This window comes from Loxodonta africana, chromosome 11 (genome assembly GCF_030014295.1).
Source record: "Loxodonta africana isolate mLoxAfr1 chromosome 11, mLoxAfr1.hap2, whole genome shotgun sequence".
Lineage (NCBI taxonomy): Eukaryota > Metazoa > Chordata > Mammalia > Proboscidea > Elephantidae > Loxodonta > Loxodonta africana.
This window is the reverse complement of record NC_087352.1, coordinates 5,954,182-5,969,910: the sequence shown is the minus strand read 5'-3', so window position 1 is coordinate 5,969,910 and position 15,729 is coordinate 5,954,182. Positions and strand designations below refer to the sequence as shown.

General features: G+C 45.3%; 1 protein-coding gene across 1 annotated transcript in view; it reads right to left on the bottom strand.

Moving 5' to 3' along the window:
* The window catches only part of LOC100676654 (cytochrome P450 2B4-like), a 46,056-nt gene extending 30,817 nt beyond the window's left edge, over positions 1-15,239 (bottom strand). Inside the window, exons 1-7 of the mRNA XM_064293489.1 lie at positions 14,499-15,239; positions 11,838-12,000; positions 11,544-11,693; positions 8,416-8,576; positions 5,950-6,126; positions 5,358-5,499; positions 4,030-4,217 (exon numbers count right to left, since the gene is read on the bottom strand). Coding sequence (XP_064149559.1) covers positions 4,030-4,217; positions 5,358-5,499; positions 5,950-6,126; positions 8,416-8,576; positions 11,544-11,693; positions 11,838-12,000; positions 14,499-14,669 — 1,152 coding nt within the window. The 5' untranslated portion in view covers positions 14,670-15,239. The remainder of the gene's footprint in view (positions 1-4,029; positions 4,218-5,357; positions 5,500-5,949; positions 6,127-8,415; positions 8,577-11,543; positions 11,694-11,837; positions 12,001-14,498) is intronic.
* Between the last annotated feature and the right edge of the window lie 490 nt (positions 15,240-15,729).

Sequence of the window (15,729 nt, the reverse complement as noted above, 5' to 3'; positions counted from 1 at the left end):
GGGACCTTGGCCTTGTGGGGGACTGATTTAGCCATTTGTTCATTGATTCATTGATTCATTCATTCCTCAGCAAATATTTTGAACACCTGTCTTATGTCATGCGTTGCTCCAGGTGTTGAGCGTACAGGGATGAACGAAACAATAGCACTGAGGTGAGGAAGAGGTTTTCTCAGGTCCCTGCGGACCTGACAATAAATGAGTCACACGCAAAATGCGAACAGATTGCCACCTGGCTCCGGCATGTCAGGCTTTGGATGTTTATTTGAATCTCAGGGGATTTGAAGGGATCATCAGAGAGGACAGGGCACCAGAATCCCACAAAATAGAGGGTATGGGTTGAGGAGGGCCTTTCATGGAGGGAAGAAGTAGACAGCTAAGAATGAGGGTAAGGGAGGAAGATTCCCAGGTCAAGACATTGCAAGGAAGAGTGGGTTCTAGAGCCAGACAGGCAGCCTGTGAGTCTTACTCCTCTGATCACTAGTGATGTGCCCTTGGACAACTGACGCCATCTCCTGGCCTCTGTTTACTCATCTGTAAAATGGCTATGTTCATTGCACCCACCACACAGGGCGAATGAGAGGAGGATTAGAGTGAGCTCATGTATGCAGAGCCTTTTAGCACAGCTTATGGAGCACAGGAGTTAACAAATGGAGGCTGTGGCTGTCCTGTGCAAAGGGAGAAATCATTCAGCATGAGTGGTGGCCCGGGAGGCACAACTACACAGAAATCCTGAGCCAAGTTTCCCCCTTGAGCCCTGGTCTCCTTAGCCAAGGAAGGGGTTGGGCTGTCTTCGAGGCTGCTTCCAACCCCTGAAATTCTATTTCTAGGGAAAGGAAAAGACCTTCAGGACTCTTTAGAAAGACTGAAGTATGATGAAAGTGAGACTGCAGAAAGAACTTTCCGATGGAAGTGGCCACCAAGGAAGGGGAAGAGTGCTGGCTTGTACTAGGTCTCTCAGAGGCAGGAAGACTTGGAGGGAATCAGGGTCCATTCTCTAGAGGTGGGAACACTGGATGACCCTGGAATCTTCTGACGTCTGCCCTTGCCCCCTCAGAGGGCCAGGAAGCAGATCTGGTACATGGGGGGCATTTTGCCGAAACCACTCTCCAGCGGCATGAGGCTGACGTCCTTGGGGGCCACAGGGCTGGCCACAGAGAAGTTCTGGAGGATAGTGGTGAAGAAGAGGAACAATTCGGCCCTGGCAATGCCTTCACCAAGACAAATGCGCTTCCCTGTGGGTACAGAGGAGGGAGAGATTACCAGTGTGGGCACGTGGCAGGTGCACATTCCATGCGGAATCCTTTGTCCTGTCACATCCCAAAGCCCAGACACCTGTATCCATTGCCAGAAATTTGCATGGAGTTGTCCTGTCATCTGTGGTTCAGGGTGGACTTTTGAGAGTTCCTGAGCCCTTTGAAACAGGGGGCAAATCTTTGAGTGGGTATGACATGTGCATCTTTCCAGGAGAGAACTTGTAGCTTCTATTAGATTCCCAAAGAGGTCAGTGGTCCCAGAGAGGGCGAGGACCCAGTTCTGGCTCTCTGTGTGTATGTGTGTGTGTGTGTGTGTGTGTGTGTGTGTGTGTGTGGTGACTCCACATGTGTAGATGTGTGTATACTTCTGACTTAACACCTTCAATATTCTTCTTTTCTAATATGGGGATAATGTTACCTACCTCATAGGGCTGTCAAGAGGTTAAAGGAAGGAATTAATGTTTGGTAAGTGACTTTCTTTTTAAGTGACTTAGAATAGCATCTGGCCCATATCCAGTGTAGCTATCGCTTTGTGTGTGCCTCTGGGTGTCGGGGGCAGAGTGTATGTTGTGTTGTGGGTATCTCTGGCATTCTGTGTATACCTATGTCTTTCTCAGCCTGAAGCTCCTGGACTTCAAGAATTCTGAAAAATCCCAAATTTTATATAAAATTTCAGAGTGAACGAGGGTGACGCACATGAAGAAGAGGTTCATGGCTTCCCTTGGACTCTCAAGGGGATAAGGAACCTCCATTAGGTTATAAGCCATGGGCTCAGAGAGAAATGAGAACAAAGGGATCCAGAAAACAGAGGCAGAGACACGGAGCAGCTCTCTCCCTTTACTTCAGGGATTCTTAATTTGCAAACTGACCACCTTTGAAAGGTCATATCAAGAATGAGTCTCCACCCCTGGACACTCTGCTAACCCAGAGCTGAAACCATTCCCAAAGCCTACATTTCAGACAAAGATAAGACAGGCCTATAACACAAAAAATAACACACGTGAGAAACCTGCTTCTTAGTTCAGTCAAATATATGAGACCAAGTGGGCAATTCCTGTCCAAAAGCAGGATGAGAAGGCAAGAAGGGACAGAAACTGGATGAACAGACATAGGGAACCTGGGGTGGAAAAGGAGAGCCTGCTGTCACATTGTGGACATTGCAACGACTGTCACAAAACAATATGTGTGTAAATTTTTGAATGAGAAATTAACTTGAGCTGTAACCTGTCACTTAAAGCACAATAAAAAATAAAAAAAAGATTAGATTTCTAGGAATACCCAAGGCCTTCCAAATTGTTGGAAGATTATTCCTGCCTGGTATCTAAGGAAGGATCCACACATCTTTTTGGCAGATCCTTAGAGGAGGTGGGAGCCTAGAAGTGCTCAGGGCAAGTCTCGGGCTGGTTCTTCTCCTGTAACTGGTTCTGTGACCCACCTCTTCCCAGGACAAGCTGACAGGCTAATTAATGCCTTCTGCCTCCATCCCAGTGTGCCCTTCTCATCCCTGGGGCTGTCCTACTGGCTCCATCTTAACACCCTGTGGCTCCAGTTGTTTTCTTTCTGCCCGTGGCAGTCTGACTGTCTGTCTTTTTCTCCGTCTATACTTTTAGGACTGATTAACTCTTTCTTTTCTCTCTTTCTGCTTTCTTGTCACATCTTGCTGAGCTCCCTGCTTCTCTCTCATTCATTCTGTCTCCCTCTTTTCATCTCCCTCTACAGGTCTCTCATCTTTTGTTCACTCACCGTTTCGGTCTCTACTATGCCATTCTCTTTCTCTGTATCTCTTATTCTGTTTTTCTTACTCTTCTTCTATCTTTTTCTCCTCTTCCTCCTCCCCTTTCTCCCTCTCTCTCTGTTATTCATTGCCCTCAAAGTCTATTTTCCCTCATTCATTCTTTGTATGCTTTCGTCTCTGTATCTGTCTGCCATTCCCTCGCCTTATCTCTGTCGGTCTCTCTCTCAGTGTGTCTCTCTTTGTCCCTCTTTGTTTCTCACTGTCCTTATTGCTCTGTTCTCAACCTGTCTTTATCTTTATTTCTCTGCATCTCTGCCTCTCAGCCAAAAAGAGGAAGACCTTCAACTAGATGGGTTAACACAGTGACTGCACAATGGGCTCGAGCATAACGATGGTGCAGGACTGGGCAGTGTTTTGTTCTGTTGCACAAAGGGTCTCTAGGAGTTGGAACCAACTTGACTGCACCTAACAATAACAACTGCCTTTCTCTAAACTCAGGATAGGACGCTCAGATGCAGAGATTGATCCCCATCCCACCTCCCCATATGTTCCCTGACTCTCATTAAAGATGAAATGAAGGGAGGCCATTGACACTAAGCAGGGCCAGGGTCTGGGTCACTGAAGTCTCTGATGAAACTAAGACTGGAGTCTGGGCTCTTCTTTTCTCCCAAAGGATGAGAACCCTGGGTGTCGGGATTTTCTCTGGATGGAGGCAAAGAGTGGAGGATGGGGTCAGAGACAAGTCAGAGTATGTCAATCTCCTCCCCAGGCTCCCCAGTGCCCAAAGAATAAATCCTTATTCTTCCCCCAGGCTTCAAGATGCCCAGCTGAGCTCTTCACCCTTATCCCATCCCGTAAACTATATACTAGGCCCACTGGATTTCTTATAGTGAAATCAAAAGTTTTCACTATCTCTCTGCCCACCCCCACTCAAGAAAAACAACAACAAGGGAACCCTAGTTATAGAAGTGGTCAAGTATTGGGATTAAGAGAACCCAGGATGCCCACACAGGAGAGATGCAGGAGCCCAGCGGATCTCACCTTGGGGATGATGTACCCTCGGAAGTAAGTGTCTTTGGTGACCATGTGGGGTACGCCAATGGGGAGGAAGTCCCCAAATCTCTGAATCTCATGAATGACAGCGTCGGTGTACGGCATTTTGGCTCGATCATCGAGAGCTGGAGGGCGATGTGAGCCAATTACCTGTTCAATCTCCTTACGGACTTTTTCTGCACAGAAGAAGGGACCGACGAATCCCTGACTCACTTCACTGGAGCAGGCATTTCAAAGAGGCATTCACTGGGGACACTGCTTTCTATGGGTCTATATGCCACGGAAAATCTCCAGTAAAGGGTTAGACCATGGACACCCCTCAGAACAATCAGTTGAGAGAAGGTGGAGAGGGAAGCAACAAAGATGCATACCCTTTGAAATGTTATGGATTCTCTTTTCACATGTGCAATTATACACACACACACACACACACACACATATACATGTCTTCAATCTAAAGTGAAATCACTTTTGACTTTCCCTTGTGGGTAAATATTCTTGCAGATTCAAGTTACCTATAAAAGAGTTTTTTGTGGAATTTCTCCCTCTAAGATTAGTAGAAAACAAACTAATATTTATTGTTTGTGTTATATGTGAGGTACTGTGCTAGGCCCTCAGGAATATAACAGTGGAACAGATGAATAGATTAATTCTCGAATAGCTAAATAAATAAGTGAATAAATACACCAATCAATCAATAGGCGGCTTTATTCACAACTGGAAAGGTTGATGAGTGAACAAATCAATGAATGGATTATGTATTCATGTGTCAGTCAATAGATCAATTAATGAATCATGGATTAAGAAATGATCCATAGACAAATGAATGAAACCAATGAATGAATAATTCAGACAAATGGATGAATGGCTTGATTGATAGAGGAAAAAATGAACAGATCAATTAATGAATGAATGAGTATATAAAGAAATAAATGGATGGGTGGATTGAATGATTAATAAATTAATGATTGCATAAATAAATAAATGACTTATTAAGTAGATAAATGAAACAATGTATGGATGGAGGATGAATTTAAAGAACAATTGATGGAAAGATTAAAGAAAAAGCATAATTCATAGACGGATGAGTCAATCCATAAGTGATCGAGGGTGAAACTATTGAGAGGACAGATCAGCGGATTATCCATCCATTAACAAGGCCGATTCAGCTGGAAACTATTCTAAAGCCTGCAGTGCCCCTGAGGTCAGAAGCCAGCACTACCTCTCTTATCCACCCAGGACCCCTAGTTCCACTTCTGCAGCCCAAAAGGGGGTCAGAAGGTCCCTCTGGGATTGTCTGTCCCCGCTCTGCCCACCAGCGATGTGGGGGTATTTGAGCATGAGCAGGAATCCGTAGCGGAGAGTGGTGCTGGTGGTCTCAGTACCACCGAAGAAGAGAGACAGTGCGGTGAGAATGAGGTTCCTCTGGTGGAACTCAGTGTTGGGGTTGGACTTCTCCTGGGTAGGAAAGCAGGGCTTAGGTCAGGGGAGGCTTGTGCCTTGCAGCACGCACATCTCTTGGCTCCCTTCTCCTGTTTCTGGGCCTCTCCCACTATCTGGCTTTGTGCAGTGTGTCCAGCAGTCTCTGTCCCTGACTTTCTCAGTCTATTTTCTCTCTGTCTTGCTCTGTTTCTATCTTTCCAGCCTTTTAGCGAGCTGGTCTTTGTCTCCCAACCTGTCTCCCTCTCTCTCCTCCATTTCCATCTCAGTTTCTCCTTTTTGCCTTCTTCTATTCACCTCCATCCTCTTTCCCTTCCTCATCTTCTTTTCTCCCCTTTGCTGTTCCCCTCTCCACAACCTCTGTTCTTGACGCCCCCTCCCCACTCTCCTGCTCTTTTCCTTTCCTTTCCCTTCTCTCCTACACCTTCTCTTCCTTCCCTTCCCTCCCTCCCCTCTCCCCGACCCCACTTTGTCCATTCGGAGCAGGTAGGTATCAATGAAGTCCCGAGGGGTGCTGGGGTCCAGGGTTTCCCGGTGCTTCGCCACACTGCAGCTGATGAAGGTGTTGACTTTCTGCAGGTTTTTGTAGACTTGCCGGTGTGGGCCCGGAAAGTGCTTCAGGAAGTCCTGGAAGAGCTCAAACACCTGAGAGAAAGGAGTGGCTGTGATGTGAGGTCCACCTGGGGCTGAGCTAGTGGGGTCACAGGGAGAGGGCAACCCTCCTGAGTCCTAATACCTCCCCAAGGAATCTCTTTCTCTAAAAGAGAGATGATTCAGAGATATAGAGATAGATCTGACTCTTTGTCATCTAATAGCTATCTTTTGACTCCAGTTCTTTGCATTTGTAGTCTGTCTCTGTCTCTTTATGCCCTCCTATATCTTTCTTTATCTTCTATCTCTCTCTCTCTTTCTGGTTTTCTCTCTTGCTTACAAAGTACGTGTTTTTTTAACCTATTATTGATCAGTTGATCAGTCCATTGATCTGAGCCCCTCACTTTGATTCTATGTCTCCATTGAGCTATTTTCCTCATATTTGTCTCTTTCTGCATCTTCCTACCTCATCCACATTTCTTTTTGTTTGCCTCACCTCCCTGGCTCTCTCCTTTTCCCCGCTCTTTCTCCCTGAGTGTCTGGTTTCCAGCTCTCCGTGCATCTCATTGTGTACCTCAGCCTGTTTAACTGCTTTTCTCAGACTTCTCCCTGCCTCTTTCCACCTCTCTGCGTCTCTCTTGCTGGGTCCCGCATTGATGAATTGGTGGTTGCACAAGATGAGCCTGCTGACTACTTGGAACCATTTATTTATTTTGGAGCATATTTCTACTGCTTTACCTGATAATAAATGTAGCTAACAATTGCCCTGAAATGCAGAACTGTATAGGAAAAGATGTAAGATTCATCCTTAATCTCTCCTTTTAGAGACAGTCATTGTTAACTATTCGGTGGGTCTCCTTCCAGACCTCTCTGTCTCTCTCTTTATAGTCTCAGTGGGAGGAGCACACTGGAATCACCTATGGTGCTTGTCTCAGGTACTCAATCTGGACCCCTTCCCAGACTTGCTAGATCAGAGGCCCCGGTAGGAGGTCCTGGGAACCTGATTTTGTGACAATCCCATACACCAATCTGATATACACCCCTGGTTAAGAACTACTGCTGTGTGTGCTATGCAGTATAATTTTTTTTTTACTGTCATAAAAAACAGAGATAACACAACAATTTGCTAATTCAGCATTTGTCACTTATACAGCTCAATGAAACCAATGGCACTAATCACATTGTGCAACCATCACCAATATCACTTGCCGTATTTTCCATCCCCGTAAACATAAATGCAATGTTAGCTAAACACAATTTAATTTTTTTAAATATGCCATGGATGTATTTCCAGGGTAGTCAATAAAGAGAAGTTTCATTATATTGTTTTAGAAGAGGAACATATTACTTTATAATCTGGGGGTTGAGGGGAGACAGTTAAAAAAAACAATAACAGAAAGAGGGAGAAGGAGAAGTGGGAAACAAAGGAAGAAATGGGGTTTCTTATTTTCATGTATCATTAAATTTCTTCAGGTGAAGGAAGGGTTTTGCCAAGGGCAAAGATTCAAAGTCAGAGCGCATCAGACGAGTAGAGACTTTGAAAGCCTGATTCTTTCTCTCATTCTTTTCACCTCTGCCTCTCAGGATCTCTTTATCTTTGCCCTTTGTCTTGCTTTCTCTCTGTCCTCTCTCATTTCCTATTCTCTTCCCTCCCTTCCAAGACCTCCTAGTTGTTTGGTCTCTCTCTCTCCGACTCTGATGACCCCTTGGTGGTGCAAATACTTAGAATGCTCTGCTACTAACAGGAACAATGGTAGTTCATGTTCACCCAGAGGTGCCTCAGAAGAAAATCCTGGTGATCTACTTCTGACAAATCAGCCACCGAAAACTCCACGGAGCACAGTTATGCTCTGACACACATGGGGTCAGCATGAGTTGGAACTGACTCAACTGCAACAGTTTGGGGAGTCCCTGGGTGGTGCAAATAGTTAATGAGTATGGCTGCTAGCCAAAAAGTTGGAAGTCCACACCCAGAGGTGCCTCAAAAAACAGTTCTGGTGATCCACTTCTGAAAAGTCATACACTGAAAACCCTGTGGAGCACAGTTCCACTCTGGCACACACGGGCCACCACAAGTTAGTGTTGACTCCAGGGCAATTGGTTTTTTCTCTCTGACTCTACCTCTCTCTATTTCTACCTCCCCCATCGCTCTCCCTTCTTTCTCTTACTCTCTCATTCCCTCCTCACAGTCTCTCCCTCTCTTTAGGCTCCCATGTCTCTCTCTGTGTTGTCTCATCCCATCTCCCAGTCCTACACTGCATTCCTGTGCCCTAAAAGAAGATCAGTCCTCTCCCTGCCCTGGATGCTCACCCTGTCCCCACCCTCCCTCCCTCACTTCCTGACCTGGCTGGAGAAGGAGCTGACAAGTGCAAAGGTCTGGTAGAATGTATCCAGCAACCGAAGGAACTGGGGATCTTTGTAGGCAAAGCGTTCTCCAAAGACCATGGAACAGATGATGTTGGCGGTGATGGCATGGAAGAAGAAGGTGGGGTCCAGGAGAGCTCCTAGGAGGAGAAGAGGGCAGATCAGGCAACAGGAATTCAGGGCCGAGGGGTGGGCATTTACCGGTTGCCTGTCTCTGTGTAACTGTCCTCCACTGCTGAGGAGTGATAGCATCTAATACTCACTAGGTCTTCTCATGCACCCTGACCCATTCTAAGCACTTCACCCATTGTATCATTTAATTCTCACCACAACCCTGTGACACAGACTCAGTTCTTTTAATTTCTCCATTTTATAAATGGGCAGACTGAGAGGTTATTTGACTAAGGTTGCTCAGCTACTAATTGCTGGTGCCAGCGTTCAGACCTAGACAACCTAGTGAAAGAATCCTTGCTGTTGGTTGTTACCCACCGTCTCCTCGGAGACCTCAGCTCTGTGTATCTCTACACAGTTCTGTGAACAAGCGAAGTCCCAGGGGCAGAGGATGTTCAATTGATTGATTGTGTAGATTAAAAAGACCTGATCTCTCCATCCCTATCTATGATTCCACCTTCTTTTCCTCTCCCCACCTCTAGGGCACTCTGGTCTTCACTTACCTGTTGATGCCTCGATTGGCGAGGTTCTGCCCCATCCCTATTTGAAGGACGCGGTGATGTGTTGGGAGACCAAGAATATCCAGTTGCTGCAGGCTCTCCCTCTCTGGGTCTCGCCTTGTCTGTCTTCCCTAGTTTCTCTCTGTAGAACTTTTTCTGAGCCTGGTCTGTCTGTCTAGTGTGTATATATATATATAGCAAAACGATTGCCATTTCAACATTGTTTACATGTACAGCTGAGTGACATTACCTCATGTTCATCATGTTGTTCGACCATCACCCATATCTGTTCCCATATATTTCCACTGCCCTTAACAGAACCTCAGTGTCCTCTAAGCATTGAGTTCTCCTTTCCCCTCCCTCTGCCCACCCCTGGTGACCACTAATAAACTTTGTTCATATACTCTTGTCTATTCTAGATATTTCATATAAGTGGGATCATACAATAGTTGTCCTATCACTTTATGCCCACTAGGATGTCTACGATTAAAAACAAAACAAAACAGAAAACAACAGATGTTAGTGAGGATGTGGAGAAAATGGAGACCTCACACATTGCTGGTGGGATTGTAAAATTGTATAGCTGCTGTGGAAAACAGTTTGGAAATTCCTCAAAACCATTTTTTTAAATAACCCTCATTGTGCTTTAACTGAAAATTTACAAATCAAGTCCATCTCTCACACAAAAACCCATATACACCTTGCTACACACTCCCAATTACTCTCCCCCTAATGAGTTTTTTTTTTTTTTTTAATGAGACAGCCCGCTCTCTCCCTCCACTCTCTCTTTTCGTGTCCATTTCGTCAACTTCTAATCCCCTCCACCCTCTCATCTCCCCTCCAGGCAGGAGATGCCAACATAGTCCCAAGTGTCCACCTGATCCAAGAAGCTCACTCCTCACCAGCATCCCTCTCCAACCCATTGTCCAGTCCAACCCATGTCTGAAGAGTTGGTTTCAGGAATAAAACCATTTTTTTTAATGTTATATTATCTTCTTCAAAAATTTAAACATAGAACTACCATGTCTCTCTAATTTTCTCTGTCTCAAATTCTCTCTGCCTCTGAGGCTCTTCCACTATCTGTTTTGGTCCTTGCTTGTATCTCTGTTTTTCTTGCTCCCTCCATCTCTGACTCTTTCTCCTTCCCAGTCTCTCTGTCTTTGTCACTCTGTATCCCTCTGCCTTTCCACCTCAATCTCGCTGCTTCTGTTTCTTGATTGCTCCCTTTGATTCTGCCCCTCCTGTCTAGTCTCTAGATTTGTGTTTCACAATCTCTGGAGAGGTTTTTAATAAGGAAAATGGCAAAGACCTGAAATAAATGAGATGGAGGTGTACACAAAGGACTGTTAGTTGCTGTTAGGTGCCGTTGAGTCAGTTTTAACTCATAGTGACTCTATAGGACAGAGTAGAACTGCCCCATAGGGTTTCCAAGGAGTGGCTTGTGGATTTGAACTGCTTTGGTTAGAAGCCAAGCTCTTAACAACTACTCCGCCAGGGCTTCACACAAAGGACTATTACCTATATGTTCCAGCTAAATGCCTGAGCTCCTTTGGAGAATCCAGAAACAACTGAACGTTTCTTTGATGACCCATCCACTACTCAAGGCCAGGATACTTCAACTGGCCTATGCTCACTGCTAGCTCATGAGCAGCTCAATCAAGGAAAGGAAAACACGGTTGGTTATTTCCAATATATCTGTAGTTTTCCCTTTTCTTTTTGTTTTCTTTTATAAAAATATTATATTTTACTACACTATACCATACCATTAAACCCTGTAGCCACAGAGTCGATTCCGACTCATAGTGACCCTATAGGACAGAGTAGAACTGCCCCAAAGAGTTTCCAAGAGTGCCTGGTGAATTTGAACTGCTGACCTTTTGGTTAGCAGCCATAGCACTTCACCGCTGCGCCACCAGGGTTCCATACCATATCATATTTTGCATCTTGGTGGTACAAATGATTAAGCAGTTGGCTGCTAACCCAAAGGTTGGCAGTTCAACCCACCCAGCAGCTCCATGCAAAAAAACCCTGGCCATCCACTTCCGTAAAGATTACAGCCCTGAACACCTTATGGAGCAGTTCTGTTCTGTCACGTGAGGTTGCTATGAGTAGAAATTCACTCTATGGAAAATAACATGTGTTAATCCATGTACTGTTTCCCTTGAATACGAGTAAATAGTCTGTGTCTTCGAGTTATTCTTTGACACCCGATAGACCCCCAAATCTCTCTCTCGTTCTGTGTTTCTCTCCTACCCATCTCTATTCCCCTCTCTCTCTGTCTCTCTATCTGATAGTCTCTCGATCTCCATCCTTCCCTATCGGTACCTCTGTTTATCTGCCCACATATACATCTCTGTCTTTCTATTGCTATGTATCCCACCTCTCTCTGCGTTTCACTATCTTTCTTTCCTACCCCTCTCTCTCTCCAGGGCTCACCCTTGGATTTCCGCAACTCCTCCACCAGACACTGAGCCTCCTCCTGGATCCGCTCCTCCACGCTCCACTTTCCCATCCCGAAGTCCCTCGTGGTGGCCAGAGAGAATCGTCGGAGGGTCTTCCAGCGATCCCCGTTGGCAAAGATGACACCTGGGGGCATGAAAGAGGCTTGGGTTGCAGAGGAGTTTGGAAGGAGGTGCCGAGCCCCTCTTCGCCCCTTGTCTTCCCTTCCCAGCCTCATTCTCCCTGATTCCCATCCTCCACCCCACCCCTCAGTGTGTTTGAGGCTCTCACCATATCCCTGGAAGACTTGCTCAACATAGGCGACATCCGCCCGGCCAGAGAAGGCCTCAGCTTGGTCCACTAGGGCCTCCCGTATGGCCTCTGTTCCACACAGCATGACCACAGGCCTGGGCCCCAGGTACACCGTGAACACATCCCCGTACTTCTCTTGGAGCTGCCAAGCATACCCAAACCCAGGGTTGCTAATTAGTCAGTATGCATCTCTAAGGCCATAAAAACAAACAAACAAACAAAAAAACAATTGCCTTATAGTAAGTTCTCACAGTGACCTAATGTGTGTCAGAGTAAAACTGTGTTCCATAGGGTTTTCAATGGCTGATTTTTCAGAAGTAGATCATTGGGACTTTCTTCCAAGGCACTTCTGGGTGGACTCGAATCTGCAGCCTGTTAGTTAGCAGCCAAGAGTATGAACGATTTGCACCACGCAGGGACTCCTAAATAGTGAAAGCACTTGCATATAGGTTGGTAATGAGTCACTGTCCCACAAAGCTCCTCCCTGGGCTCCTCTTCCCCCTTCTCAGGACCCACGAGACCTCCCCAGGACCCAGCAACTAAAGGATAACTTTTGGTGCAGCCAAGGTCTGCTGTGATCGGTTGATGCCCAAAGCAATACAGATGGTTAAGTATTTCTAATATCACCCCTGCCCATATCCTTGAGGCTGACCATATCTCCGTGGCATCACAACTGAAAAACCATCTTTCTTGTGACCCAACCTGCTATCTGCCTGCTGATAATTCCTGCAGAGAACCACCCACTTTGTAGACAAGAAGGCAGAGTACAACCCTCTGATGGTGATCATGAAATATGAAAAATTTTTTCAGTACACCTGACTGGGAAACTGCTTGACTGCATTTACTGAGGCTGAACAGACATATGCGTACTCAAGAATCCAACAATTTCATTCCTAGATGCATGCCCAATGGAAAGGTGTACATGTAGTTGCAAAAAAAAAGCAACAAGGACAGTCATAGAAGCCTTATTATTAATATGCTCATCAGTATAGAAATGGAATCAATGGATAAATACTGATGTACTTGCAATACTATACAGCAAAGAAAAATAACAAACTACTGCTATACACAACATGGATGACTCGCACAGACATAATATTGAGTTAAAGCAACTAGACAGAGAAGGGTCCATACTTCTTAATTTGATTTATATAAAGTTCAGAAACAGGCAAAATTAATCTATGGTGTCAGGAATAGCGTGCAGGGTAGTGGCTAGAAAAGGTTGTGAGTGGGCCAACTTGTTCTCTCTTGCTCTATACATCGATCACATGGGAGTGTTCAGTTTGTGACTATTCCTTGAGCTGTGCACTTAAGAGTTGTGAAATTTTTAGGAGATGTTGAACTTCTACAAAAATATACTTAAAATCATAAAGAATGTTAAGTTGACTTAAAAATCTCTCACACTGATCTCTGCATAGCCTCCTCACAGGTCTCCCTGCTTCCATTCTTATTTCCTCTACAATCATCTCACTCCATAAAGCCAGAGTCATCCTATTAAAACAAAATTAGTTAATATCCCTAACCTGATCCACCTGCTCCAATGCTCCCATGCACTTAAAATAAAATTGGAAACACACAAAATAGGGGAAGTCAGCACAATGTAACCAAGGCAAAGCCATAGAAGCTTCTTAGACACTTCCAAACACCTTGAGAGATGGAGTTACTAGGGTGGAGGTTTATAAGAGAATACTGTGAACAATTGTAAGCCAACTAATTAGATAATCAAGGTGAAATGGACAAACCCCCAGAAACAGAAAAATTACCTGAACTGACTCAAAAAGAAATAGAAACTCTCAATAGGCCTATAACAAGTGGAGAGATTGAACCAGTAATCAATAACCTCCCAACAAAGTAAAGTCCAGGACCAGATGGCTTCACTGGGGAATTCTATCAAATATTTAAAGAAAAAAAAAAAAAAACCTAAAACTAAAGGGATGATAAGCCTAAGATTCAGGAACGTTGTTGCCAATGTGGAAGGGGACAGAGGAGTACAGGGTAGCTGAAGTTACTCTCAGTATTGTAGTTCTCCTGTGGAGTTGTGGGCCCATGGATGTTAATTACATTATTAATAAATACATAATTAAAAATGAAATCATGGGTAGAAAGCAGTGATTGAGAGCCTAATAAATACTTCACAAGTGCAAGCTACTATTATAGTGAATTATGTTCTTTGTTGATAATCACCCCATACCAAGCCTCCCAGCAGTCCTTCCCTTCCCTTTCTGCTCTCCCTCCTTCTTCCCCATTTCCCTAGCACTGACAGGAGCCAGTGTTTGGTGACTCTTCCTCTTTTTTTCTCTCTGCAAGTGGCAGGAAGCCACCCTGGGACTCTACAGAGGGACGGGGAGAAGAGTGAAATACTATGCCTGTGGCTTGCACCTAGACACTTTCATAACCTTTTGCCCACTCCACGGACAATGCCTACACACTTTAAATTGAAGAGGAAGACCTTCTGACAAAGTGGCCATAATCCTCCATGCTTCACCTCCATGCACCTTACAGCACCTTACATACCAACCTTCACATGCTCCACCCTGAACCTGAAAGGATACCCCACTCTTTCTTAAGAATCCTTGAGTGATCTCCAAGCACTGAGGCAGGGACCAGCCCGCCATCTGACCCCGTCCATCTGGATCTCACCTTCAGGAAGGATTTGAGTAGACCTCCTCTGTCCATCTGCAGAAGGTTCCCCAGGAAAGGCAGAGGACTTGGGCCTGGTGGGAGGTGGCCCTGGGCCTTTGGGTAGCTCCTGGCCAGGAGAAGTAAGAGGCCTGTGAAGAGAGCCAGGAGGAGGAGAATGCTGAGCTCCATGGCCTTAGTCTGAGTGTATTCCACCCCTCATCGAGTCAATTTTGAAGCTGGGGCTTTTATCTGAACCTGCCTCCCTGCCCAATTATGTAATTCTTTTCATTCCTGCCTCTCCTCCCATCATTGTCCAATAGTGTGAACTTAGAAGAATCCATACTTACTGCTCAGGCAGCCTGGTAATCTGCTTACTCCCTCGTCCTCCACACCTTTGCCTATTACACAAGGTCACCACCTACCCACAACAGAGACCTAAGGACTGGTAGTTCCGCTCAGGTCACCCAGCCACCTGTGACAGGGGTCCAAAGATAACTGGTGCCTCCCAGTCCTTACAACAAAAACTTTGGGTGCCAATGGTCACTCTGTAGAACAAACCCACCAGCAGCACACTCTAGGGAACAGAGACACATTTTCCTCAGAGACACTCAGGGGTTGGTTCTCACCCCCTGCCTTGTTTAGAGCATCACCCTCTGCTGCAATCAGATACCAGTATATATGCCAATCACCCCTGCCCCTCTAAGACTGTAGGACAGAGACTGTAACACACACTAGATGATTAGCTACCTGGAAACCTGAGCTGAATTCATACAAGAAAACTGAATGGACTCCTAGACTGATATACCTGATAACAGCACTAGCCAGCTGGGGACAGGACACCAGAGCGCCAAAGGTGAAAATGATCAAGCTAGCTCACTCAAGCAACCCACAAAAGAAAGTAAGCAGCTAAGACACAGTATGCAAGCATAAACTGATAAAATAACTTACAAATGGCTTGGAGACAACAGTCAATATCAAGACACATAAAGAAACAGGCCATGATCACCTCAACAGGCTCTCAAAACAAAGAATCCAGGGATCTTCTAGATGACAGTGCATTCCTGGAATTACCAGATGCAGAACACAAAATTTAATATACAGAACCCTTCAAGACATCAGGAAGGAAATGAGGCAATACCCAGAACAAGCCAAGGAACACACAGATAAAGCAATTGAAGAAATTAGAAAGATTATTCAGGAACATAATGAAAAGTTTAATAAGCTGAAAAAATCCATAGACAGACAGCAA